Source organism: Phragmites australis, chromosome 7, assembly GCF_958298935.1.
Source record: "Phragmites australis chromosome 7, lpPhrAust1.1, whole genome shotgun sequence".
NCBI lineage: Eukaryota > Viridiplantae > Streptophyta > Magnoliopsida > Poales > Poaceae > Phragmites > Phragmites australis.
In genome coordinates, this window is record NC_084927.1 from 22,187,438 (window position 1) to 22,215,045 (window position 27,608).

The window sequence follows — 27,608 nt, forward strand, 5'->3', positions numbered from 1 at the left end:
TTCTTGATCTGTCAAGTCTGCATGCTTTGTGGGGGGGACCTTTTCTGCTGGACTTGTTCTACCGTAACAATTTACTCTATAGGTTAGTTGAACTTGAGTGACGCTATTGTCATCTGAAATGTCCCTTGGTATCAAAAGAAAAAAAAAAGAATGAAATCTCGGCTAATGTGTGTTGTTGATGTGATTTCATTTGTGAATTCGAATGACAAACATCAGATGGATCTTGTTTGATTGTTTTGCATTTTAATGGCCATGTGAAAACCTCAAAATATCCCTTGAGGTCTTGATGATTGCTGCAGACCCGTAAATCTTCTTGTATCAAACTATTAAGTGCAGACAGACATTTGTTTTCATTCTCCAGTGGCAGGTCATGGAGATTTTTTATTTGGACACTTTTTATTCTGATATTTTAACACTAACTCGTGTCAGGCTAAATTTTCAAGAAGAGCTAACCTTTTAGTCACGTCATTATTGGTGACCTGACAGGCAACGTTGTCACATCAGAGGTAGACACATTTCCTATCACGCCATGTGGTAAGACAACTCTGTCACGTTACCAGGATGGCGTGACAAGCGGTACCTTTGGAACAATAGTTATTTGTCATGCCACAACGATGACCGATACTATTAAAAGTGTTATTTCCTGTAAATACAGTTTAGCAAATTTTAATATTAAAATATTAAAATGAAAAGGGTTAAAATAAAAAATGGAGCCCATGTTGCATGTACCTCCGTGCTCTTGTTTATTCAGGATTCCTCCACTGCCCGCATATTCGACCTGTACTGTAGTTTGTCTTACATTATTGGTCGCACATGTCGCAGGCAGGTTGGAGATGAGAGGGACGTGCTTAGGCCATACTTACTTTTTTTTTCATTTCGTCCTATTTTTATTCTTGTTTTAGTTCTTTTACTTTTTGTCGTCTCTTCGAGGAGGTTCGTAAAAAGAATTTAAAAATCCTTTCGTAAAAAACCGTTAAAACGCTGAAGAGAAAAAATCCCTTTAAAATAAAATTCTAAATAAAAAAATCTGTCGAATATGATTTTACTCATATTTCCCTTCTAACGGGATCGGTATCTCCATACGGTATCACTGTCCAGCGCGATTTGCCGATCATGAGCAACCACATCCTCCCCTAACAGTTCGTATCCAGTGCTACAGTGTTACGGCCACGACACTGTAGCAGCTGGTTGGAGGCAAATTTGCAGATGTTTCGAGAAGTCCATATCACTGTTTTCTGAGTATGCATGTGGGTCCGAAGGAAGATGAGAGTAATGGAAGATAGAAAACAGGGTAACGATTGGAGATAAAAAATAATAAAGGATACTGTAATAGTGTTATATAATACTATAATAATATTATAATAAATTGATTTTTAAATATTTGTTGGAGATAAGCTAAGTCGCTATACGCCGATCTCCGTTGTTCATTTCACAACGTTATCTTCACAGATGTGGTCACCGTTCTGCAGCCAGAAGCCGGCCAGCTCCCACCCACGTATTAACGCCCCTCGAAGCAGCATCGCGCGCGCGCGGGAGCCAGCGACAGGAGAGCATGGAGCTGAGGCAGCCCTGCGACCGTGAGCACGCTCTCTAGGCAGCTCGCCAGCCAGCCAGCCATGGCAGCAGCTCCCGTTCTCCTCCCCTCGCCGCCGTGCCACTACCGCCACCGGGCGACGGCGGCGACGAGCGGGAGGGGATCGCTCTCGCATTGCACCGTTCCGGCCCCTCGGCGGCGCAGGCGGTTGAACGGCCGTGGCGCGGTGACGTTGGCGGCAGCGGCCGTGCCCCCCGAGCAGAGCAGCTCGTCTCCGGCGGGGTACGGGACTGTGAGTGATTCTAAGGCCGCGCTGTACCGAGCTCTGGAGGGCGCCAACAGAGGGATATTCGGGATGACGTCCGCCAAGAGGTCGGAGATCCATGGCCTGGTGGAGCTGCTCGAGTCCCGGAACCCCACGCCGGAGCCCACCGCCAAACTGCAGGAGAAGGTACAAATGCACTACCAATCACGATGGCCTTAACAGAGTACTTGAGATATAGGTAGCACTTGAACTTGGAAGTGTTAATTGCATCTTAACTACTGCATCACTATATAATCCGATCCGAACCAGTGTTTTTACAGTCCTTGGAGGTACTGTCATATTATAAGTTGGGTAGTACTAACTACTACTTTGGTAACTTGATAAAAGAATCTAGAGTAGTTATTGTTACTTGCAAAAAAAATGTATAAATGCAACTAGTTCCTCGGTAAATTACTGATAGTTGGGTGTTGGGAGGATGGAAGGTGGATGGATGCTGGAAGCTTATCTACAGCACGATCTCGATACTGGGGAAAAAGAGAACCAAACTAGGACTGCGAGATTTCATCAGCTTGGGGGATTTCCTCCAAATGATTAATGTTAAAGAGGTCAGTAAAGGCTACCCATGGAATTTCAGTATGACAATGTTTGACATTCTGATTTGTTCTAATCTTCCTGCATTGCTGTGGGTTACCATTTGCGTATGCTTCTTTTTCCTCCATCAATATACACTATCCTGTCCTGTGCGGATCAGTTCACATTCCTATACCTTGATTGCGTATGAATGTTTTGAAATTGTCATTCTTACAGAACAGCAAATACATCAGACTTAGTTTGACTTATGCAAACTGAATTGGGGTAAATCCTTTCGTGGTATAGTAGCCATGAAGTGAGTCTCTGAACTGAGTGTTATCTGATTTTAATTGCAACCCAAGTAAGTTTTGATTCTTGCTATTAATTGAAATAAATGGAGATTTAGCGTCACTTCTCTACACCCAAAGGAAAAGGCGATAAATGTGATAAAGTTCAGCGCAAGAGCACTGAAGATATTGTCGGGGCAGCTCACTATTGAAGCTTCATACAATGTTACTACTAAAACAGTAAGGCTTCTTCTACTGTTCATTCCTAATGTAGTTTACAAACTGTTTCACAGTCTTAGTGCTGATCCTGATGGCTGAAGCCTGGAGCTTCCTCACAACCTGCAGCTTCTTGTTTCAGAGAGTGGATATCAAGCTTCAGAGTTCAACCATTACTCCGGATCAGGTAAAATTCATGATCTTGCCATTACCAAAACTAAGTGGATACGTAGTTATCGGCTTATCGCTATCAATGGATTTTATGACACTGCAGATTTTAGAGACAACTATCCATATATTTGTTTCACATATACTTGAGCACGCTTTTACAACTACACAAGTCACTACTATATCTATTCACAGAACATGAATCCTCGATATTATGGATTTCCATAATTTCATCCAATGTTTCTCTTGATTGATTGTCACATTTGGACACGCAGCTGATGAATATCTTCCAGAAGAACTACGACCTGCTCCTGGCCATATTCAACCCAGAAGGCTGGTTAGAGATAACGTATCCTTTTTGTACTGCAGATTGCTTCTTCGTTCTTCAATTGTATTTCTAGTTCTCGGATCAGTCGATCACCATAGATACTTTCTTGTAGCACGTACGCAACAGAGCTAACCAATTTGCATAGAATGTCTTCCTCAAGTTTTGAATAGATATGTTGATGAATCGCTACGGATTGGAAGAGATGACAAGGAGAACATCTTTGTACTGGAAAGGGCGGACCCATCAAAAGTATGATGCAAAATTGTGTCAGCACATTCATAGTTTTCTGACAAGGAGTGTGCATGCGCATATCTTACATCACACGTGGTTATTAACAGCTCGGTGCAGATCATCCACGCAACTCATTTTTTTAAAAAGGCTATACAGTGTTCTTTTAAATTTCGGTGAGCATGTAAGGCTCTCGTGGTACTAACGGTTAATCAAACACGGTTTCACCGAGCTGGTTGGATTCGAGACGCGATATCCTCTTAATGAAAAGTCTGGGTTCGAGATGCGATATCCTTTTAATGAAATCTTAGGGAACATCTTCCCCCTCGGTGTTCATTTTTTTTTAAAAAAAGATTGGTGATCATAGAAGCATATCCCTTCTCTAAACAATTTATGCAAGCTGGGCAGCTTTATGTATGTTCCTTTTGCATAGAGAATTGGCAATTTGGTCAATCTTAGGAAGCAAACAGCTGTTGTATTTTGAATATATATAATTGTTCAACTATTCTTCCTTGTAAGACATAATCTAATGAGTGTACAGCTTCGAACTCACTTATCCGTGTATTTTTTTTTTCTTTGCCCTTTTGGACTGGTATTTTTTAGAGACTTTGGGTGACAAAGATGCCACCGCCACTGTTAGAGAATAAGTCCGTGCAATGACATGGACCTATCGAGCCCAACATGCAAGATCGACATCGGAAAAATGATGTTAGTTGATGAGGCTCAGGCAAAGCTTACGTCCTCCTGATATGACTACGATCGCTTCTCTTTAACGTTGCAACACCTCTCGTCCGGGATCCTCGTAGAACCGCCGGTACTCCCTGCAAGTCTGTTGCGTTGTGTCGTCATGCCGGGCCAGGTTTTAAGAGTCCAACTCGAATTCTGTCCTATACTTATAACTTTAAGCCCTAGCGTAACAGGACTCATACCATATATTCCACACATCTTCAATAATAACCACGGTTGTCAGTGTCCACGATGGACGACACTGCACTCTAGAGAACTTTTTTGTTTTTATATTTCTTATATAAAATTTTGAAAAATCACACATCTAGATTACTATCAACCTTAAAAAATAGGTGATGTCGCCCACTCAAAATTCAAAACACATCAAAATAGTTATGAAAAATTCTGAAAAAGAAATGTATGATACAGATGATGATATAATCTAGCTCTCTAAATATTTTCAACTCAAAAAATTACTTGCGCAATGAGAAACAAAAAAGACAATTTTCATTGCGCAATAAAAAAATGTTGACAAATTCTGTACAATGAAATTTGTCTTTTTGTTTCTCATTGTACATATCATATTTTTATTTGAAAATTTGTGAAGAGCTAGATCATAGCATCGTCTACATCATACATTTTTTTAATGAAAAATTTCATGACAATTTCAATAGTGTTTTGAATTTTGAGAGCAATAGAACCCAACATTTTTTTATTTTTAAACCCGTTGCCCGTTGGGTTTATTTTTTTAACCTGTCTCCCGTTGGAAAAGCAACAGTAGTCTAAATGTACAAATTTTCAAAGCAGACACTTATTTTTGCAATTTGTTTATTTAAGAAATATAAAAAAATCGCAATCCGGAGATGCGTGCTGGGCTCTGTCTAAAGGAATGCTGCTTGCTCGGCACCAGAAGATGTTTGCGGCCCAGCCCAGGCCCAAACGACCGGGCCACGTACACGGTGACGCACCGTCGACGCACCCGCACGTACAGCGGCGGACCGGCAGTACCGCCGTGACGTCGAGGCCGTCACCGGTCCTCTGCACTGCACACGCACCCATCGATTCTCGCGACGTGCCTCGGTTGTGACAACACCAAGAAATTAAAGAAAACCGCGCGCCTGGCTAACGTCGCTTGGATCCTAGCTAGCACGACTAGGACTCGTACGCATCGATCGCCTGCTTCACTTGAGCTGAGTAGCTTCCACTCGAGCTGAGCAGCTAGCTTCGTCTGAGAGGAAGCAGAGAGATCGAGCAGGCGGCGTGCATGGGGAGTGGAGGGGTGGCGGACGGCGCGAAGCCGGCGGCGGCGATGGTGGCGGTGGAGTTCATCTTCTCGGCGCTGCAGATCTTCATCAAGCTCGCGCTCGACGACGGCATGGACGTCCGCGTCCTCGTCGCCTACCGACTCATGTTCGCCGCCGCCTTCCTCTGCCCGCTCGCCTTCCTCATCGAGAGGTACGTACAAGGGCTGGCCTGTGTTCTACTGGATCCACCATGCATATCCAAACAAGCTTATGCGGTTGGAGTGGTACAAGCGTCTATGCATTATTTCTCGTGTTCAAAAAACAAATTTATATCACTCAAATATTGTATCAGGAATTGGGCTTAGCTCAGTTGACTGAGGGTGTAGATATACACCTAAACCATTCAAGTTTAGTCCTCTTGACGTGAATTTAAGAGTATTTTTTTTTAAAAATAATAATTGTGGGCATTCTGAACGTCTTATGTCTTGTTAGTGTAGAGATCAAAAATTATACTTCTAATATTTATAAAATCTAATACCATTGTGTTTTTAGTGTGTGCTCCAATAAAATCAATGGATATCTAGCAAATCTAGGAGACACAAAATTTATAGACAAGCCCTAAAGAAAACACTCGAGAGATAAATATCAAAACTGTAAATTGTATGTAAAACAAGATTAGTAAACATTTAGATAGATCCGCAATTTAATGTTTTTTTACAATCACTATTTTCCTTTATATGTTTTTGCATTAATTACTATTGATGTTTGCCTTCCAGGAAGAAACGGCCACCGCTAACCATGAAGGCGGCGCTAGGGTTATTCCTATGTGGACTTTTTGGGTAAGGGTTGGCAATAGAAATTTCTTTGATTTGTAGTTTCAGAAAAGAGAGAAAAAGGTTATAAAAAAACTCCAGCTGAAGTCTTGGGTCTTGAATTTCTAAGAATAATCATTTTAAGTGTGACAACAGATTTAAAAAAAAACTAATACTGTGACTTCAGATTGTTGCATTAACTTCCTTTTAGTTTTACAGATAAATTTAGGGGAAATTGGTTTCATAACTCTGAAAGATCCCCTCTTTAGATATATACCACTGAAAGAATCTGGTTCACTTTAATACCATCGAAAGATTGCTCCATTAAGTTTTTTTACCGCTTCACACCCAACTACGTTACTCTTTTCCCATTTTCTTTTCAATTTTTTGGCAAAAATTGGGGTGGGGGTGAGGGGAGGGGGGTTGGGTAGCACCAGAAGAGAGCGGCGCAGGCAGAGGCAGGGGTGTGTGCAAACGGATCCATGAGAGAGCATGGGCCAGAGCTAGAAAAAGAAGATGATGACAGTTTGGTCACAATAAATGGCAACATAGTTGAAATTGGACAGAATGGTAAAAAGCTAAACGGAGCAATCTTTCTATGGTAGTTAAGTGTACCAAATTCTTTCAGTGGTATATAGCTAAAGATGGGACCTTTGGTAGGCATGAAACCAATTTTTCCTTAAATTTGATATTTTTTATATGGCAGTGATCGAAGAAAGTGTTTACATGAGTTTTAATTTATTTGAATCCAAAACAAATATGCTTCTCCTTTGGTTTCAACTATATTCTTTCTTAGAAACATGTAGTCCGATCTAAACAATATTGTGCTCTTTTTTTAAATTTTTTCCTAGTAGGTTATTGGTTCTTAGTTAACTATCCTACGTGATACTCCCTCCCGTCACAAATATATATCATTTTGTGTTGGGTGTAGTGAACAATTCCAAACTTTGATTATAAAATAATTTTTATGTATTGAGTTTACATGTTTGAAAATGATATTGGTTGATTTGTCTCAAAAATCCTTTCATAATAATATACTTTTGTTATATTTTATAAATATATTATAATAAAAGGTAGTATTCAAAGTTGTGTTTTTTGAATCATGTTGATGTCCAAATCTTCACTTATTTGTGACTGGACGGAGTAAATTCATTGAATTGGAATCCAACGGTAGGGAGATAGTGAGATGATTCTTTTGTTCACACATGCAGAATCGCCATAAACCAGAACCTGTTAGTGCTTGCCATGAAGCTGACCAACTCAACGACCATCGTCACGGCTCTCAGCAACCTCACTCCTCAGTCCACCTTCATCGTCGCAATCTTGAGCAGGTCACTGATTGAACTCTCACTACCAGATCCGTACATCTCTCTTCCAGCCCTGTCCGTACGCCGATCACATGAGTAAGGGTAATAGACACACCCTACACTTGTACAGGCAGGAGATCGTGAAGCTCGGGAAGACCAGCGGGCGAGCGAAGTTGACGGGCACCCTGGTCGGCCTCGCCGGCGCGACGCTGGTCACCTTCTACAAGGGTCCGGAGATCACATTCCTCCACCGGCTCGCGCGCACCAGCCTCAGCGACGTCCACGACAGCCACGGCCTGGTCCCGGCGCCGTCGGCCGTCGCCCGGGTCGTGGGCTCGTTCCTCGCCATCACCAGCTGCTTCAGCTACGCCATCTGGCTCTCCATCCAGGTCGGCCATGATTCTCCCGCCGCGTCTCGTTGGTCGTCGTCTCCAGTGATACGTGTGACTGTCTTTCCGATCAACGTACGCTTGTTCTTGCCATGCAGGCGAAGGTCGGGGAGGTTTACCCGTGCCACTACTCGATCGCGGCGCTGGTGTGCCTCTTCGGCGCGGTCCAGTCCACCCTGCTCGCGCTCTGCCTGCACAGGGACATGGAGCATTGGAGGCTCGGGCTCAACGTCCGGCTGTACTCCTCGGCCTACGCGGTAAGTGACACAGGCGCTGCTTCCGGCATGCCGGTCATGTGCAGTTCTTGTGCCCGGTCGTGATGATCTGATGAGATAAGAAGGTAGCATGTGCGTGCATGTTTCTGTGATTGATTCGTGCAGGGCATCGTGGCGTCCGGCTGCGCCTTCCCGCTGATGTCGTGGTGCCTGCGGAAGCGAGGGCCCCTGTACGTCGCCATGTTCGGCCCGCTCATCATCGTCTTCGTCGCGGTGCTCAGCTCCATCTTCCTCGACGAGACCTTGCACCTCGGAATGTGATGTCCTTGCTCAGTCACCCCCCTTGGATGTATCATCCAGATTCTGTTCGAGTTTCTCACGGTGGATTGAACTGTGCACATGCACTGTGCCATTTGCAGTGCGCTTGGCGCCGTCCTGATCGTGGCTGGGCTGTACATGGTGCTCTGGGGCAAGGCGAGAGAAGCAGAAGAGGAAGAAGCTGGCCGTGTGGCCAAAGATGAGGAGCTGGGCAAGGAATCCACTGCTGCTGCCAATGGTGAAACCAAACCCTGCTCAAGTCAATCTGTCAATGGCGACCAAACTAAATGAAGAAACAAAATGGCACTGTCAGGGCCAGATCTACTGACAAATCGGCATGGCATAAGTGTCAGTGGACTCCAATATTGGACTGTTGGTGCCGTACAATGTTCTTGCTACCGTTTATTAAGGAGAAAACAGTACCCCATTTACGCTTGATTTGTATTTCCAGCTGAAATTTGACTGCAATATTCGAAATCTAAAAGTTTATCTATGCTTGACGGCCATCTTTTGTCCAAATTCAAATGAATCAAATTGTTTCAAAAGGTACAGAATTTTACTGGACCCCACCGAGGTAAGCCCGGTATGCGGCGGTTACCAACCGAAATTTATTTCGCTGGTGCTGTATGCTTGAAGGTGAGTGGTCAAAGACTCAAAGTTGGCTGTTGTTTCTTTATCTGCGAACCCAACACACATGCTAGTAGTCCTGGATTATGAATGAGAGTTTTAGAAGAAAAAACGTGCTAGCAATCCTCTCATCGCCAGCACTAATTTTCCGAAGAAGTTTTATAGAGGACTGTGGTACACATTGATCAGGGGCAACTAATAACATTTAACAACAATCTCACCGCCAATGCAGAATGAGTACATTATTATTATTTCCCAAACATTATTATTATTTTTGTAAGAGTACATTAAAGACGCAAAAACACTCAACACACACCACACTCATGGCACCCCATACATGCATGTTTCCTATATTTATAATCCATGAAGCATGATAATCTAGAAGATCAATGACAAATTCCTTAAAATGAACTGAGGTTAGTGCAATTGGTTAGGGTTCTTATGGTGAAACTGTTTACCCATGTTTGAGTATCAGACTTAGCACGAGTACTCACATTTCACTTGAAAATAAATTTCAGACACAAAAAAGACGCACACACACACATGAATATGCTCAGGGATCAAAGCGCGTGCCCACGTTACGTGAGGTTAAACCTCCAATATAATTTAGACGTGTACTAAGGAGCACTCATGCGGGTGTGTTTGGGCATACGTTTGGGCGCCCGGCCGTAATAGAAAAAAATGACAAATTCCATAAAAAAAAATCAAGGGTACAACATTAATTCGAAAAATAAATGGTTTAGAAACCAATCGGTCAGTCACGTTGCCACAGAGTTGCTGTCCGGCAAAAGGTCGTTCTTTATTGAAATGAATGCAACACATTATTTGGAAGTTTCACAGGCAGAGTGTTTTGCACCTTTCCTGACCAAAAAAATGTGGCGCAAACATCTTACACAACTGCCTCCAGTATATACCACCAACATATATTCTGCGAGGCACATTCAGTTATATTGTGTACTATCTGCGAGGCCCAAAAATAATTTTGCAATGTTATAATTTTTTTACATTTTCAACGTATCTTATTTGCGAAGAGTTGTAAAGAAAATAATCGCTCGAAGTCGTAACACCAGAATCAGCTCCAAAGAATGGACTGGAACGAGTACATGCCATTTCCGAACAGAGAGAAGCAGAGTGCGCCAGCTCGTGCTAGGCGAACAACCACTTTCATGGATCGACGACCATGCTTTCAGCCTCGTTTTTGAGGGACTCGTACATGAAAGACGACAGGTAGCGCTCGCCGAAGCTGGCGAAGATAGCCTGCGGGCAACGAAGAACAAGGTTAAATTAATACTAATCAAGCCAGGTGATCGATCACCATTTCGTCCCGACGAAAGAGAATTGAGCCGAAGGTGCGCATGTAGCAATGCTACTGGCATAGCACGACGAAAGCGGAACGGGTTTCTGATGACGATGCAGCTTACCACGATGAGTTTCCCCTTGTTCTCGGCTCTCCCGGCGACTCTGACGGCGGCGGCCGCGGCCGCGCCCGACGATATCCCGACCTGGAAGCGCAAGAGATGGAGATCGTCAAGAAACCACGCATCCTGAACGTACAGAAAGAAACCGATGTGTCTGTGGGCTAGCTCACCAGTAGCCCTTCTTTCAAGGCGATCTGCTTCGCCATGCCAGCGGCTTCCTCGTTGGAGACCTGGAAGACCTCATCGAGGATGCTGACATCAAGCACGCCGGGAACGAAGCCGGCGCCGAGGCCTTGGATCTTGTGCGGACCTGAGCTCGGAAAAAGGACGCAGGCATCAAAATGCGGCGTACGCACGGGAAGATGAAATCAGACAGAGCAGGGGTGATCGCTCACCGGGTTTCCCTCCGGACAGCACGGCGCTCTCCGATGGCTCCACGCCGTAGACCTTCAAGATGCAATCAGATGGAACGGAACCATACTAAGATGACGTGCGTGCGTTCGCATCAAAGATTCAGTCAGTCGAAAGATTCGGTCAGGCGCGTGACCTTGATGGCAGGGTTCTTCTCCTTGAGGTACTTCCCAGCTCCGGTGATGGTGCCCCCAGTTCCGATGCCGGCCACAAGGATGTCCACTCCGCCCGCAGTTGCGCTCCAGATCTCAGGCCCAGTCGTCTCGTAATGGACCCTGGGGTTTGCAGGGTTGGCGAACTGCTGGAGGACGTAGGAGTTGGGCGTCCTCGCCGCGATCTCCTCGGCCTTCCTCACCACGCCGTCCATGGCCAGCAGCGGGTCCGTGAGCACCACCTCGGCGCCGAAGGCCCTGAGCACGGCCCGCCGCTCCGTGCTCACCGACGCCGGCATCGCCACGATCAGCCTGTACCCCTTGGCGGCCGCCATGAACGCCAGCCCGATGCCGGTGTTCCCGCCCGTCGGCTCGATCAAAACACTCTACCAAGTTTGTTAGAAAACACGCCGGAAATCAATCGGTTTCTTGTCGAAGCACGCATGCTCACTGGCAACAAACGATTGCGAGGCTCGTTGATCGATCTCCCTCACCTTTCCAGGAGTGATGAGGCCCTTCTCCTCTGCATCTGCGATCATGCTATAGCCAATCCTGAGAAGCGAGAACCATCATTGTTATCCCAAGAACACTGATAAGTACACAGAATGCAAGGTGGTTTTGGTAAGAAAAGGGGCGCCTGGATCGTTGACGCCTACCTGTCCTTAACGCTGGAGCAGGGCCCCATGATCTCAAGCTTGGCGGCGACGCGCGCCTCGCACCCGGCTACAACCTTGTTCAGGTACACCAGCGGCGTCCTCCCGATCAACTGCGCGCCATTGAAGCAAATGAACATTGCATAATTTACAGTTGCAGACTTGCAGTGCAGGTCAATTCAGAAGCACAAATGTGAGTCGCCCTGAGAATAAAAACCATACGCGTGCAAATTTGTTTACGTACTTCAGTGACATCTCTCGCGATCTTCGAACTCGGATCTCTCATTATCTTTGAATTCTGATCTTTGTCGATCTCTGAACTCGGATTCAATTCCCCCATTGGGCACTCACCAAGGATGGATATCGATGCGCCTGGAGGAATTCAAGGAACAGCTCGAAGCTCTTTGGAAGCAAATGATGCACAAGATGCAGCACTTTATAATGCCGTAGCCTGGAACAAATGGTACATGTTGGCCAAGATGCCCATATATATGCCATTTGTGTTCTAGTTGTTGTTCTTGATGGTCTTTGATTAAGGGCTTCGGTGAAGCTGTCCTAGGGTTGCCGTCCTGCCGATACTTACAAAGCTGCCCGTTCGGCGGACTAAATAGGACTACAGGAGTACGATGCAAATTTTGAAACCGACTGTTCGAGCATGCAGACCATGTACATTTCGTGGCTTGGTATATCTTGAAACAACTGGAGACTTGCGTCATTGCATGCTTCACAGGCATCTATATGCATACGTGTACTGTGGACGACATGGATGACATCCTTTACTTCCGTAATGGAACAGTGTGGATTTTCTTAGCCTAACGCACAGTTAAAAATGTGAGTCGCTTAGGAGATCGACAGATCTCCTAGATGGCGCTTTGATTCTACGAAAAATATTTTGACCCTATTAATTTAAATAAAAAGAATACTATATTATGAAAATCTTTTTCATAAGGGACCTAGTGATGTGTTGTCAATCTATGCAATTTCGTACTTATTGACCAGCAAGAATCATAAAATGGTTTATTTTGGATTGGAGGGAGTATTACTTACTTGTGAGTGATCCCTAGCACCAACCGGAGCCATCCGTTTTGCAAAAGGATTTGTTTAGACCAATTTTGCAAATGGAAATACCTTATGTACATATATACAACTCCACTACAATCTAGGTATTTGCAGCTCTTTGATTCAATAAGTAAACCACCACCCAAGTGATTTGAGTCTTTTATCTCCTGATTGTAAGACCTTGTTTGACAGTGTTTCAGCTCTCAACTCCATCTCAGATCTGAAGTTCATATTCTAAAATAAAGTTATTTAAGCATATATTTTAGTCTAAAATGAAAACAAGTTGGCTCATCCAAATACCTTCGGTGTATTCACAACTTAAGCTCCACGATTTTTTAAGTTAGAGACAGCTAGCTTCAAGAATTTTTGAAGTTAAAGCTCTATCAGATATGCCCTAAAGTGTTTTGCAAAACCAGAAGGAAGAAAAGCGGCAAAACTCGCAAATTATCTAGCTCTGTCATCCACAAAGCCAAGCATGAACAAAGAAATGCTACAAACTGACAGTCAAAGAATGATCAATCGCCAAGAACTCTAGCCCTCTGTATTCTCTGTATCATCATAATATAAGAAAACAACAGGTGGTATTCATGGCACCACAAAAAATCCTAAAATCAAGAAAATCTAATAAAAACTAAAGTAAAATACTAATATCGGCAAAAAAATTTAAAAATGGGTGTACCCTTTATTATTAAAAAATGGGTGTACCCTTTATTACTAGAGCCTTTTTGCGGCATCAACAAAGGTCCTCGTTGGAGATGGAGGCAAGGCAAGATTCTGGACGGACTGCTGGCTAGATTATCGCCCCTTAGCATCCATTGCACCTCATCTTTACAGCATCTCCTTCTTCAAAAACCGCTTGGTGCTGCAGGAGCTTAGTAACTCCAGATGGATATCTAATTTAAAACCTATTCAAACAGTGCGACAATTGCAGGACTTGTCAAGATTTGTATGATGCTTCAGAGAGTGGAGTTGCAGCCGGGACAGTAGGATACAGCCATATGGTGATGGTCATCCACCGGAACTTACACGACTAAGTCTGCATACGAGATTCAGTTCAGTGGCGTTAGCCTTCCCTTCTGGGACACGAGCTTCTGTAAGGCATTCATTGAACCGAAAGCTCGTTTTTTCGCTTGAACAGCCATGCACGGCAGACTTCTTACGGCTGAGATTTTGGAGTCAAAGGGCATAGACAACGGGGTTGCTGCGCTCTTTGTCTCCAACAGCCGGAAACGGCTTTGCATCTACTTCTTTTATGCCTCTATGCCGCACAGGTTTGCTCCCAGGTTTGGGTCTGGTGTGGTATTGCAGGAAATTTTCAGGCTGGCGAGCATGGAGACACTCTGGTCAGGTGGTGGCAGAAGGTTATGGCATCTCGACCACGTGCGGAGCGGAAGGTGATGGGCGCGGCAATCCTTTATGCTTGGTGGAATATCTGGAAAGAGTGTAATTGGTGTGTTTTCGAGGGTCGCGAGGAGGAATACATGATGGTGGCTTCAAGAGCAAAGGAGGAATGCAACATTTGGCGCATGATAAGAACGGGCGAGCCTGGATTGCTAGAGCATTAGGCCTCCCGTAGCTTTGCTGTCCTTTCTCTTTCTTTTCCTTCTCTTTTTTCTCCTGTAACCTGCTTTAGTGGGCAGCTTCACGCTGCATCCAAGACTTTCGTTTCTGTACTCTTTTCCTCTCTGAAATAAAAAGGCAGAGCACCTGCCATCCTCTTAAAAAAAAGCGAGTATGTACATGCGAAAATAGTACGCGTATATTACAGATCTAATCGATATAGGTTACAGTATAATAGTAAGCGAGGCACATGCGCGCCTACTGAATCTAATGTGTTCTGTGAGTTGTTGAAGTGCTAACATGTAACCGCTTATTCTCGACGTTGCTGGCCTGGCTCAGCCATGAAAAAACGTAACTACAGTACAGTACTTCTTGGCCAGGGAAGCCATAAATGCTTCTGGGCGCTGCTGGTCGTGCTCGCCGATGCTTCTGGGCGCTGCTGGCTGTGCTCAGGGAGAAAAAACGGAGCTACAGACCTTGGTGGCCTGAGAGGCGCCCGATAGTATATGTAATTTCTAGTTTCTTCTAGCAGCACAAAAGGCAAAGAGATTTGGAGACCAGGATCCTAACTCATCCCTGTATATGGGCCGGCAATATAAACTAAAAAACCTGTGCCATCCATGAGATGGGATGGGCCGGGATCCCGACCTATCCAAACAAAGCCTTTTAAGTTAGGCATATTTAACGTGACACACTTTCTTAATACAATGTCTAATGTATAGACTTATTTTCTTGATCAAATATGCCATAGTTGTGGTGATCAATCTTTTTGCCACAAAAAGTAAGACATGCCATTCTTTTATAAATTTAGCTATGATAGAATTAGGTATGAACGGCCAAACAAGTATGAGAAAGTGACTGGGGAAGGGAGATAGACGTGGCAACAACTGATCACATGAAATGCATGCCAGCCGCACACCCAGGGCCGGCCTTCACATCTCGGTGGCCTGGGCGAAACAAAAATTGAAGCTCTTATAAAATAATATTTATATTTCAATTAAAAATCAAATATATGGTAGATTTAAAAGTTTACTACAAAGACAATGTTATTTGGTGACAACGTTAATACATTAAGAAGTAAAAATTATATCATTTGACTACTAATTATATCACTTTTTAAAGAATATCACATCAGCCGAAACATGAAAGGAGTTCTTAGTTCACTCATTCATTACCTACAAAACAATGAAACTATTTGTGAGTTTGAGTGAGCTGATCATTTAAAATAAATTATTCTAGCATTTTTAGATGCAAAGTCATTAATCACGGTATCAACATAAATCTCGTCCAGCAAATTCTTCTCAACGCATAATGTAGCCAAACAGTTTAACCTTTCTTTAGATATTGCCGACCTCAAATAGTTTTTTTAATAATTTCAGTTTTGAAAAACTTCATTCAGCTGATACTACACCTAACACAGTAAATATGATTCGATAGGCAATAGACATATTAGAATAACAATCTAATTCTCCTCCATTAATTATGGCGAAGTAATTGAAGCCGGATAGGTTGTGAATCCATGATATCAAAATCGTCTCTTCTAGTAATTGTGGTGATATAAGGTGGAGAATGCAAGGTGATTGCTGAGGCATTTGATTTTGGGAATGAGAGAAAAGGAATCCAGAACGGATTAGGGGGCACGGCCGCACATACTACCCGTCATCTCGTTCATTGGTTGCGACAGCGTGATAAGCTAAAAAAACACAAGCAAGGGCATCGACTCGTTCTGTTGGAGGCTTGGATTAAACCATAATATCCATTTGCGTAGTTGCCTTTTGACTTTCAAGGGCCTAGGCTGTCGCCCTTGCTGCACTTGCCTAGGGTCGGCCCTGCACGCACCCGGTGCGCGTGATTGCCCTTGTTATAAACTGTATCCATCCTAGCAGGTCATATATAGAAGAGAGATTGCACTAATTATTTTACTGAAATGATAAGAAAAAAACATTCTCACTATATCCGTCTCTACTCTTCGTTATGTTCACTAAAGACTGAGAGCGTAACATCCAACCGCTGGCAACATGATCTCAGAGCAGCACCGGCACTGCGCGCGCGCCGCGCGGCAGAGAGACGCCAACGCTACTGGGCTAGGCTAGACTTGGGCGGCGCGCGTTGCACTCGTGGCGGGACGTGCGACTCCTCGCCTTCTTTCTCCACAATCCGACACGCACAACAAGCAGAGTGAACTCAGCTAGCCAGCAAGCTACCCGTGCCGCCGTGTTGGTTTGGAGCTAGCGATGGTGCAGCCGGGAGACACAGGCGGAGGGCTCGGCGGCGCGGCGGAGGGAGCGGCCAAGCCAGCGGCGGCGATGGTGTCGCTGCAGCTTGTCTTCTCGGTGCTGCAGATCTTCATCAAGCTCGCGCTCAACGACGGCATGGACGCTCGCGTCCTCGTCGCCTACCGCTTCATGTTCGCCGCCGCGTTCCTCTGCCCCATTGCGTTCCTCGTCGAGAGGTATGTATGTACTATATCCGAGTGATGATTGGTACGGATGCGTGCTCATACGTCTCGAGTCATTGACAACCTGAGAGATCGTTGGGGTTTAAAGTTGAACAGGGAATGTGATTGCAATCTGCTACACTGCATCAAGTGAACATCTCAAATGTTTTTTTTTTCAAAGATCAATTATAATTTTAAGATGCAGAGCACATATAATGCAGTTGTGCTTACAAAGAAAGGGTTTGCTAGCTTAACCGAGAAATTTCTATGTTCAATTGGGCCATCACGAAAGATGAACAAGCGAAGTACTTTCTGAACAAACTGCTCCATCTAATGGATTCTGCCTATCTTGCTTGCGTCCTAGCTTTGTGGTGTTCTCTTCTGCTACTTGCTCAATTATGGGCAAAGAAAAGGCATGCCTTACTGTGATCTAATAATCATTTTAATACTCATCTTGAGCTGATTGCCCAAAAACGATGAGCAAAAGGGAAGAAGAAAGTAGAAATTAGCAGTATAAAAACTCTAAGTTACCAAAAATGATTGTGCTTTTAGCAAATTTTCTGCGAGCTCTATTACAAAATTTACCACATGTGTTTTAGATGAAATGTCAAGATATTAAAATTTTATTTTCAATCACATGAAGCAAAACAACTTCTTTATTTGCTGATTTAAAAACTTATTTATTTTTTAATTCTGCGATAACTGTTGGTAAATGTTGTGTGATTCTTGTAGGAAGAAACGTCCGCCACTAACCATGAAGGTGGCCCTACAATTGTTCTTGTGTGGGTTGTTTGGGTAAGTAGTCGCTATTAGAATTTCTTCATTTAACTCTTCTTACTTGTTTCATCAGTTATTTTCTTGTAGAAAACATTCCTGTTATTTGCTTGCTTCTGATAACTTCCACCGTTACACGTAACTAGCACGTTCTCGGAACAATAAAGTCTGCTCTAATTCATTGGTGATTTAGTAGAAGCTTTCGGTCATCGAGTTTCTGAACGTAGATAAGGCACATCATGTTAATTGACCAAACTGACAACTACATTGATATGAAAGGTCACCTTTTTCCCTGATAAAATGTTCATGAAAATAGTGCAAATAGCAGTTCAGTGCAGTAATGTTGGAACAGACGGCAAGTAGTACCTTGGTTCTTCCAATATAAATAAGGCGAATGCTATTATTCAAGCATCTGTTTTTCGTTTTGTTTTCAGCGATGAATTTGATCTATCCAATCTCGATCCAACACATATCCTGCTTTCTTCTTCCCCCGTGCTCTTCTGACCCGTCCGGCGTACCGCTCCCCCGCCACCTCATCTGATCCGCAGCCAGCGGCGCCCACGCCACCTTGCTGCTTTGCCCTTGCTCCCCCCCCCCCCCCCCCCCGCCGCGCTAACCACTCTATTTTAGAGCTCCCCCGCCCTAGCATCAGCCCAGCGGTCGTCCTCCACCTCCTCGCCGCTCCACCCCCGTGATTGCCTCCTCCATCAGGCTAACCTCCCTCCCTAGGATCTCCTCTAAAGCCGATGACGAGGGAAGCCCCCCCCCCCCCCCCCCTCTCCCGAATCAATCCCTCTGTCGGGAACCACCGCAAGAGCATGCCTGCCCCTCGCTGGCACGTGTTCACACGGGGCGCCTGTGCTTGATCATTAGGAGGAGTGTATAAATAATGCTTTGAGAATTTTTGAAAACTTCTAGAGCCTATTTTCACGCATTTGCAATGATTTGATCCAGTTTCACCGGATATCCATGTTACGATGTAATTGATTCTAACAACCTTTTTCCTTTTGAATTCTTCAAAGCATCATATTAAGAAGGAATATTGGCATGAGGCAGGATCAATGAATCGCCTTAGACATCGGGGGGGGGGGGGGGGGTGATATTTCCATTGCTTCTTCTTACATAAAAGTAAAACTGTGACATTTATCCGCAACTTACTGTATCTTTGACTCTTTCTTTATATACATGCAGATTTGCTATAAACCAGAATCTGTACGTGCTTGCCATAAAGTTGACTTCAGCAACATTTGTTACGGCTATCAGCAACCTCACTCCCGCAACCACTTTCATCCTAGCAATCGTGACCAGGTTTCAAATTTGAGTAACATAGTTCACATCTTTTTTTCATATGAATATCAATGCAAGACCTGATCAACAAAAAGATGGATTTTCAGTTACTGAATTTTTGACGGGATTTCCATCCAATGATCAAATGTTTGGAATGGCAAAGTCGTTATCGCCAAACAAATTAACTTTGCCTCCCAAACTGAATGGAACAACAGGCTGGAGGCTTTAAACCTTAGGAAGCCTGCCGGACAAGCGAAACTGTTGGGAACCCTTGTCGGAATGGGTGGTGCAATGTTGCTTACATTCTACAAGGGACCAGAGATCAAAATACTTCGACGGCTGCCCCGCCTCAGACTCGTCCGTGTAACCGAAGATCACCACTCCGGCCCGCCATCGGCCAGAAACCAAGTGTTGGGCTCGCTTCTCGGCGTCATCAGCTGTTTCAGCTACGCGACGTGGCTAGTCATCCAGGTGATGATCTAACGCCGGGTTTCTTGCTTCGATCGCTCATCCACTCAAGCTGACACAATGTTAGTGTCTTGGTGAATTTTCGTGTGATTTATAGGCGAAAGCGGGGCAAGTCTATCCGTGCCACTACTCGATTGCAGCAATGGTGTGCCTCTTTGGTGCACTTCAGTCCACTCTAGTGGCAGTTTGCGTCCACAGGGACATGGAGCATTGGAGGCTAGGACTCAACATCAGATTGTACTCGTCAGCTTACGCGGTAAGCGATACTTTCTGCGTTCCATTTTTCGTTCCTGGGCTAACAACAGGATCTATCCTTGTGTGGTTGTTCTCAATGTAAAGAAGTTTGCGTGCTTGTTGATTCACTCAGGGCCTAATAGCATCAGGATCCGCGTTCCCGTTGCTGTCGTGGTGCCTGCGGAAGAGAGGTCCCCTCTTCATCGCCGTGTTCAGCCCGTTGATGCTCATCTTCGTCGCCGCGCTGAGCTCCATTCTTCTTGATGAGGCTTTGCACCTCGGGAGGTGATGCGTCAATGCCTTATAGCTTCCAGATTCATGCGTTGCGTCTGCGTGTCAATGTGTGCAGACTCTGTTTTCTGATGCGTGATGTGCTCTTGCTTGTGCTGTGCTACCGTGACGTGCAGTGTGCTTGGCTCAGTCCTGATTGTGAGCGGACTGTACCTGGTGCTGTGGGGCAAAGCCAAAGAAGTAGCTAATGGGCGCCAAGACGAGGAACGCGGCAAAGAATCAGTTCCTGCTGCTGCCGGTGAAATTGAAATAAAATGATGAGGGCTAGAGAATTCGGCTCTGTTGCCTCTGCATCCCCATTAAGCTAGTGTTATTTGATGTTGCTACTCTACTGTTCTGAGCCTCTGAGCCACAAGTGTAAGGCACACAAGAAACCTACTACATGTACTGTGAGCAATCAGAAAGGAAGACAAACATGAACTCAGGAATTAGCAAGCATGGTGACCTTGTTTACAGACGGCAATCTGGGAATCTAAGAATAGGCTACAGACTACAGAGAGAAAGCACTTGCGATTACGAAAGAAAAAATACTAGTACTACAGAGCCCCAAAAGACAGCATCATGACGAGAGGAACGGCGAGCTGCACCGCCCTGACTAGAAGCTGCAGGGTGCCCATCCCCACGTCGTCCTGCAAAAGCGTCACCAATGGAGGAAAAGAAGTCAGTGCAAGGTGCAGGAAAGCAGAAAGCGTGGTAGATGCAGAGGAAAGGGAAAGCAAAGCTTGCAAAGATGCAAGAAAAAGCTCGAAGAAAGTAGAAGGAATCTGGAGCAGTAATGCTTGAGAAGTTACAGTATCCAAGAAAAAAAAAAGGTAGTATGTCACTAGAAATGGTGAGGAGTTGGTTGATTACCTGCCATTGTTGTCCTGGGGTGGGCATGGGCAGGACGGTGGCCGAGTCGGTGACGCCGGCGGGGAGCGGCACCGCGGGGCTGCTGCTGATGAAGTCAGTGCTCGCCTCGGACGGCGCACGAGCGCCCGCACTGCCGCTCGACGGTGCGCCCGCACTGCCGCTCGACGGTGCGCCCGGGCTCCACCGCTCGGACGGCAGCCTCGGCGTGCCGTCGTCGTCGTCCGAGCCGGGCACCGGCGCGGGCGCCGGGGCGCTACCAGCGATCGGTGCCGGGCGCGGCGAGTAGTCAGGGACGACGACGGTCATGGGCACCTTCTCCTCGCGGTAGCCGCCGCGCAACTGATCGAACGCGACGCATCATCACGAGAGGTTCACGGAACGAAACTACCACCCAACTGAAAAATGCCTCCCGTGGTGCAATGCAATCCAACTTACCTGGGAAACGTACGTGCCGCGCGCACCGAAGAAGAAGGCGCGCGACGGCCGCGCGAGGAGGGAGCAGAGCGCTAGCCCGAGGAGGAGCGCGCGCTGCATATTGCCCGGCCTCGGCGGCGACCCTCCTCCTGCCATTGCGCCTCCGCCCGTGCGCTCTGCTCTCTCGCTGCCTCGAGCAATGCCGCGGATCGCGCACTACGCAGAGCCCGTCGCTGCTCTACTCGGTGGTCCGGTGTCCGTTTGAGGCCGTTGAGCCCGTGACTTCTCCGTTGGCTAGCTGTGACCTTGGGTGGGGCGCGCTGCAGCACTGCCTGCCTGCCCTGTCGCTGCACTAGTGCAGCGTGAAAAGCGAAGCAAAGGAGCAAAGGCCAATGGCTGTACTGGCCGCTGCTATGCAAACAAAAAGGCTGCGACAAAGCGGGCACCTTTCGCCACTTTCTCGGGCCGGGCGCGACATGACGGCAAGGAATCGCCGGTACCAGTAGGACGGTGGTGATAGCCAAGGACACTGGTAGTAGTTGGACTCCATTAGCAACAGGTGATTACTCGCACTAACCATCGTCTTCGCTGGTGCCGGATCCGGGCGCGGAGGCCGGAGCGGAAGCATGGGACTTCGCGGGACTCGGGTGCCTTTTGGGCCGATAATTGCAGCATCGATTGGCGGCACGGCCGCCGGGGCACGTGACTCTCGGCGCGGTGGTGCCGCGTGGGGGTCAAACCTTGGGCTTGGAGAGCATGCAGTGCAGCAACCTTGCACGAGAGATGGGGCGTGCGGTCAAATTTTTGCCTTGGATACATTTCTGTTCATCGGGCATTGCTTGCTTATCTTCGTCCCCTGCATTATTAGGGGTTCTTGGCCTTTTGGGTCCATAAGAAACGAATTTCGTCTCGACATGTCAAAATTCTGAAAAGTGTACGCTGTTTCTGTGCGAATTTTTTCTTGAAATGCATGCGAAAAATTCCGAGTAGGCGCGCAGATACCAGTTCTTGGTTGATCAAACCTTGGATGAGCATCCAGCGACGATGGTGCCGCGCTTGCATGGATCTACGCAGCAGCATATGATAACATGGTCATTGTTACTTTGTTACTTTTCTTTAAGAGGAACCTTGTTAGTAGAAATGACAATTTTTCCTATAGAGGCAGGGATCTGCCCTGAACAGGACGGGGACGGGGTAAGTTTTCCCCACGGGGCTCATAGGACGGGGCCTTGAGTCCAAGTTGAGGTGAGGGCAGGGATGAAGTTCTCCCTGCGAGGCATGGGGCTCGAGTCCAATGGCGAGCAGGTGCTGAGTGGCAAGGGCGCGCGGCAGCATGCAGCAGCACGCCTCCAGGGCATGGACGCTTGACCTTCAGGGCACGGTTGTTGCTCATCAGGGTGTCGCTCACCAGGGTGCACAACCTCCAGGGCACGGACGTTGCTCAACTGGGCGCGTCTCACCGGAGCACACGGCCTCAAGGGTACAAGCGTCGCTCGCCAGAGCGACCAACATGGCAGCACGTAGCTCGCCTTTGGCCTCCAGCACGGCAGCATGTAGCCCGCCTCCGACCTCCAACACCATAGCATTTCCAGCAGAACACAACTGCAGCTCACAACGCCTCCCCACGAGGCCCCGATGGAGATTAGAGATCCGACAGGGACAGAGATAATTTTTGCCTAGAACTATATTTTGGGACAATGATGGGAACGGTGCTCCGTGTTTGGGGGCAGGGCGGGGACAGGGACAGGGAGCTTTTTTTATTTTTACATTTTTTAACTTAAAAAATTAAATAAATAGCCTCTAGATGAAAAAATTTATAGAAATAGACGCCTACTGCTCTCTCAGAGGACTGATAAGGATGCTACGGTAATAAGCACAGGCCTTACCGGCTTCTCAGAGGGAGGTTAGCCTTGCAGCCAACTGAGAGAGAGGCGGGTAGGATACTGTTACCGTGATGAACAGTACTCAGCGCTCAATTTTTTGTTCTCATATTCTCTGCTCAAAATAGTGGTCTTCTGTTACTCCAAAAATCTTAAAATATTTTGTACATGTTCCATAATCTGTGTGCACCCTTTTAATTAGATTCACTTAAAAATCATGTGTATAATTTAAATTAAAATTCTCAAAAAAAGGGTACTTTTATAACTTCTAGAAATTGTTAGGGCATCAAATAAATTCTAAAAAATCTAGAAAAATTCACTAATATTCTTATTATATGATGGACTAATTTCTAAAATTAATTTCAGCACTAGTTTTTTATATGTTTGAATTCAAATAGAGTTAAAAGAAGAATATCACATAAAATTATAAAAATACATATAAATAGAGCATTACAAAGGAACTCATTTTTTCACCATATAACCTAGGGACGAAAATAATTTTAGAAATTATACCATCATATAAGAACAATATTAGTGATTTTTTCTAGATTTTTGAGAATTTATTTGATGCCCTAACAATTTCTAGAAGTTATAAAAGTACCCTTTTTTAGAGAATTTTAGTTTAAATTATACACATGATTTTTAAGTGAATTCAATTAAAACGGGTTGAACACAGATTATGGAATATGTATAAAAAATTTTAAGATTTTTGGAGTAACAGAATATCACTATTTTGAACAGAGGATATGAGAACAGAAAATTGAGCTCTGAGTTCTGTTCATCACGTAACAGTATCCTACCCGCAAGGGCTAACCGATCTGGCTTTTTTTTTTGGTTGGGCCCGGCGAAACAAGGAACGCCTAGTGTGTGGGCTGAACCGGACTGCATCGGGCCTATCTTGGGCCAGCTCGGTTATGAGCCTGTCGTAGTGTCGTGTGACACGGGCCACTTGCGCTAAACATATGTTCAGGCCGATTTGCGTCTGTGCACATCATGTATGATTCGCGCGTCTGCTTCGTGGAGTTTATCGACAGCTAAAAAATTACAAAACGGCAGAAAAATCGTCCAAGAAATTTGAACACACACGCGACATTCAGGAGAGGACAGCCAAGAAATCGTGTGATCTTGGACACTGTGCTGCTTTCTCGACTGTTCTGCTCAACTCCGTCGCCGCGTGCAGATCCAAGGTGACCAATCTTGAGACCGGAGAGACGCAGGTGTTTCGCTTTGCCGGGAACAAAGACAGGTCAGTACATCCATTCCTACCAATCCTTGGAGTGCCACGCCTCGTTGGCGTTGACAGGAGCGAGTCACGTTGTTGAAGAAAATTCTTAGCAAACTGTATGATTTGGAGTCACCAAGGTACACCACGTTCACATGGGTTATGCTAAGGACCCAGTTGAGTGCACGAATTTTATAGGAATTTCGCAAGAAGCAATTAATTTCTTTATGTATCAGAAAAATTTACTTCATTCCTAAATTCTAAGGGACCTTACTCTTGCAGTATGATTGGTCGACTTAGTTTTCTTGTGCACATTACCGGGTCCTGATCGGGTGCGACGGCGTGCACTCCGCGGTGGGGCAGTGGCTGGGCATGTCGGAGGCGGCGAGCTCGGCCGGTCCGCCGTCCGCGGGCTCTCCGTGTACCCTCGGCAGGCATAGCGTGAAGCGGGAGCTCCGGCAGTTCCTGTCCGAGAGCTTCTAAGGTGTGTTTGCTTACTAGAGCGAGGCTTTATAAGTTTATCGTATAAGTAGGTTGGTTGGAGTTATATATATTAAAAATAAGAGTATATATGTTAAAATAAAAGTGTTTAATCGGTTGTATCTGTATAGATAGACTGAACTGATTTTTTATTTAGTTGATTGAATTTGGGGCCGCATCAACGAATGCGAGAGTTTAGATTATAATTATTTACTTATATGAAAATAATTTTATGACATAGATAAGTAGGTTCGTCTATATTAGTAGATGCAGAGTCTGCATCCGCTCAGTCAGGATGTGAAGCAACTCTCCAGTAAGGATAAGACTGTATATTTATATCCGTTCATACAGACAGAAAACTAGAAATACCGATAACTAAACATATTTCCTTTTAAATTATACCTATCTATTAAATCAGACTAAGAGAAATTCAAACAACCAAGTCCACACGGTCCCAAGGTTAAAAAACCGTCGGTAACCACCCAAAAATCGCGGTTACCGACCTTCCCGGTCCGGTCCGGTTTCAGAAACCAAACGGTAACCGAAATTTGAATTCAAAAAATTCGAAAAAAATAAACAAATTCAAAAAAATTCAAAAAAATCTTAAAAAAATAGACACAATTCTAAGACCTTCTGTGATTTTTTTTTCACAAATAATATCGTTTGCATCATATTCTATAGGGAGAAAGTTTGAAAAAAATAAAAAAAATTGAAGCGTGCGGCTCAATTATTAACTCACGTTAAGGAAAAGTGTAACATGCAAACACATATTTTTCTTGTATAAAACGTATTTTAAGAGAATCTTTAAAATTGATTTCACTTTATTTAGAGTTTTATTAAATTCTCTATGATTTTTACAAAGTTCACAAGCATAAAGTGAATATGTTAAGAAATAGCACTGTAATTAACTTTTTCATGTCTACTATTATTTTTTCTACGTAAATCATAATATAAATAAGCTAATGAAAGTGGTTTCACTAATTTTTGAGGTGTGATAGGTCAGTTATAAATTAATCTAGTCGCAACACATTTACACAATCATGCATGTTACAATAACTAATTCATGAGTTCATATATTTTTAAAATATACAAGATCATGTAAGAAGACTAGCAAAATTAGTTTCATGATTTTTGGATTAGCAAAGAGTAAACTATGCATTTAACTTGGTTTAACAAATAAAATTTCTCACAGAAAATTTTGAACTTTTTTATGAGTATAAATACTTTTATCATGTAGATCATGTTACAAGGAATCCAAAAAAATTTGTTTCACTTGATTTGAAGCTTAGATGAATTAGTTATTGATTTTACAAGATTGAACACTTTTTTAGTTTTTTGTTGAACTGCGCTGAAATTCGATAAAACCGCTCGGTAAATTGAGAAAACCGAGCGGTTACCGATCCAAACCGCTCGGTAACCGACCAAATAAAAAATGTGAGAAAATCGCTCGGTAACCGACCCAAACCGAGCGGTTACCGAGAGGGCAAAAACACGTTTTTTTTGCAAAAATTCAAAATTTGCCGAATAAATTTTCTCCGAATTTTTTTGAATTTTTGACCAGTAATCGCGGTTACCGTGGCGCCGAGGTCGGTAATCGGTAACGTGAACCTGCATGGTCCCTACAGGCAAGTCCACACACTAATTGCAAATACCATACGGATTCTTTCAGTTTCGGTCTTTTAGACCCTCTTTTTTTTTTGCATTATCGGTCTTACAGACTTAACTATCTTTAGCAATCCCTCTATTTATTTTTATGAGGCGCCCATACGTTCCAAGATTTAAACTTTCAAATATTTGACCAACAATTATTCTAACGATAATACAAAATTGGTGCTGCTAGATTCATACTTGAAAATAGTTTCCTACTATTATAATTTTATTACCATTAGAAATATATTATAAAAGAAATTTAGCGTCAAAATTCAGTTTTAAAAACCGCACAAACTCAAACCGCACCCGATACCTTAAAATGGATTGGTGTGCATTCTAAAATTATAACGCCAACAACACATTAGCAGAGAAAGAAGCCACCGCGGGCCCAAAAAGACTTTGCGGGAGGTCACAGACAACCTGGCCCACGCACATGGCCACGGAGTACCTAGACGTGGTGCGCCACTCTGACCTGAGCCACCTCTCGTGGGCTCCACTGCTGTATCGAAACCCGTGGTCCCTCCTCACCGGCAAGGCTGCCCACGGGTGTAAGACCTTCCCAAACTATTTTTTCTTCATTTTATTTCTTTTATGATTTTTTTCCTTATTTTATATTTTTTTATTTTAAATAGTTTCTTTTTAAAAGGATTTATAAATAGAAAAAAATTATAAAAAGTTGTGATAAGAAATCGTTGAAACGTCAAAAGAAACAAAAATTCTTTCGCGAAAAAATTCTAGTCGCAAAAAAAATCCGTTTGGTATGATCTAAAGTGGCCGCGACACGTTTCACCCAGTGACGCCGGACATGGCACAAGGCGGGTGCTCCACGCTGGAGGACGCGGTGGTGCTCGCCCGCGCCCTGTTAACGCGCGGCCACGCCGGCCGAGGGGTGGCCGCGTACGTGGTGGAGCGCCGGTGGCGGGGCCGCTTGGCTGGTCGCGGGGGCATACGTCGGGCTGGGTCCAGCAGGGCGGGACCAGCGTCCGCGGCGTGCGCGGGCTCATGGTCAAGCTGTTCCGGGACTGGATTTTCTACCGGTTCGTGTTCCTCAGGCTCGCGACCGGACACGATGTGGCACGACTGCGGCGATCTGACGCCGTGCAAGGAAGCAGGCAAGAGCCACGCCGAGTGA

At 44.9% G+C, this 27,608-nt stretch overlaps 5 protein-coding genes and 1 pseudogene across 8 annotated transcripts; 4 read left to right on the forward strand and 2 right to left on the reverse strand.

Moving 5' to 3' along the window:
• The first annotated feature begins 1,470 nt into the window (after positions 1 to 1,470).
• On the forward strand, positions 1,471 to 4,148 carry LOC133924210 (fibrillin protein 5 homolog). 4 transcript variants are annotated; one of them, XR_009910783.1, is made up of 6 exons: positions 1,473 to 1,985; positions 2,282 to 2,404; positions 2,798 to 2,896; positions 2,977 to 3,059; positions 3,316 to 3,389; positions 3,539 to 3,602. XR_009910783.1 is itself a non-coding variant. In XM_062369649.1 (6 exons), exons 1-6 carry the CDS (start codon positions 1,617 to 1,619, stop codon positions 3,545 to 3,547), a joined length of 732 nt encoding a protein of 243 aa, XP_062225633.1. In that variant the 5' UTR covers positions 1,474 to 1,616; the 3' UTR covers positions 3,548 to 4,148. The 4 variants fall into 4 exon arrangements, 3 of the variants coding, with proteins under 3 accessions (XP_062225634.1, XP_062225633.1, XP_062225632.1); XM_062369649.1 differs by having other exon boundaries at positions 1,474 to 1,985; positions 3,002 to 3,059; positions 3,539 to 4,148; XM_062369648.1 differs by having other exon boundaries at positions 1,475 to 1,985; positions 3,015 to 3,059; positions 3,539 to 4,148.
• A 1,457-nt stretch (positions 4,149 to 5,605) lies between these two features.
• LOC133924208 (WAT1-related protein At1g68170-like) lies at positions 5,606 to 8,610 on the forward strand. Its single transcript, XM_062369646.1, has 6 exons — positions 5,606 to 5,777; positions 6,343 to 6,405; positions 7,590 to 7,709; positions 7,816 to 8,074; positions 8,173 to 8,331; positions 8,455 to 8,610. Exons 1-6 carry the CDS (start codon positions 5,632 to 5,634, stop codon positions 8,608 to 8,610), a joined length of 903 nt encoding a protein of 300 aa, XP_062225630.1. The 5' UTR covers positions 5,606 to 5,631.
• Positions 8,611 to 10,398: 1,788 nt separating this feature from the next.
• On the reverse strand, positions 10,399 to 12,154 carry LOC133924209 (cysteine synthase-like). Its single transcript, XM_062369647.1, has 8 exons — positions 12,113 to 12,154; positions 11,872 to 11,981; positions 11,710 to 11,767; positions 11,200 to 11,601; positions 11,048 to 11,099; positions 10,823 to 10,962; positions 10,656 to 10,736; positions 10,399 to 10,491 (listed from the first exon to the last, which is right to left on the reverse strand). The coding sequence occupies exons 1-8, from the start codon at positions 12,152 to 12,154 to the stop codon at positions 10,399 to 10,401; spliced, it is 978 nt and encodes a 325-aa protein (XP_062225631.1).
• A 3,188-nt stretch (positions 12,155 to 15,342) lies between these two features.
• Positions 15,343 to 20,244, forward strand: LOC133924203 (WAT1-related protein At1g68170-like). The gene is made up of 7 exons (XM_062369640.1): positions 15,343 to 16,939; positions 17,657 to 17,719; positions 18,890 to 19,006; positions 19,201 to 19,456; positions 19,551 to 19,709; positions 19,821 to 19,972; positions 20,095 to 20,244. The coding sequence occupies exons 1-7, from the start codon at positions 16,722 to 16,724 to the stop codon at positions 20,234 to 20,236; spliced, it is 1,107 nt and encodes a 368-aa protein (XP_062225624.1). The 5' UTR covers positions 15,343 to 16,721; the 3' UTR covers positions 20,237 to 20,244.
• A 245-nt stretch (positions 20,245 to 20,489) lies between these two features.
• On the reverse strand, positions 20,490 to 21,722 carry LOC133924204 (uncharacterized). The gene is made up of 3 exons (XM_062369641.1): positions 21,266 to 21,722; positions 20,831 to 21,169; positions 20,490 to 20,607 (listed from the first exon to the last, which is right to left on the reverse strand). Exons 1-3 carry the CDS (start codon positions 21,398 to 21,400, stop codon positions 20,515 to 20,517), a joined length of 567 nt encoding a protein of 188 aa, XP_062225625.1. The 5' UTR covers positions 21,401 to 21,722; the 3' UTR covers positions 20,490 to 20,514.
• An 800-nt stretch (positions 21,723 to 22,522) lies between these two features.
• Positions 22,523 to 27,608, forward strand: LOC133925473 (monooxygenase 2-like; annotated as a pseudogene).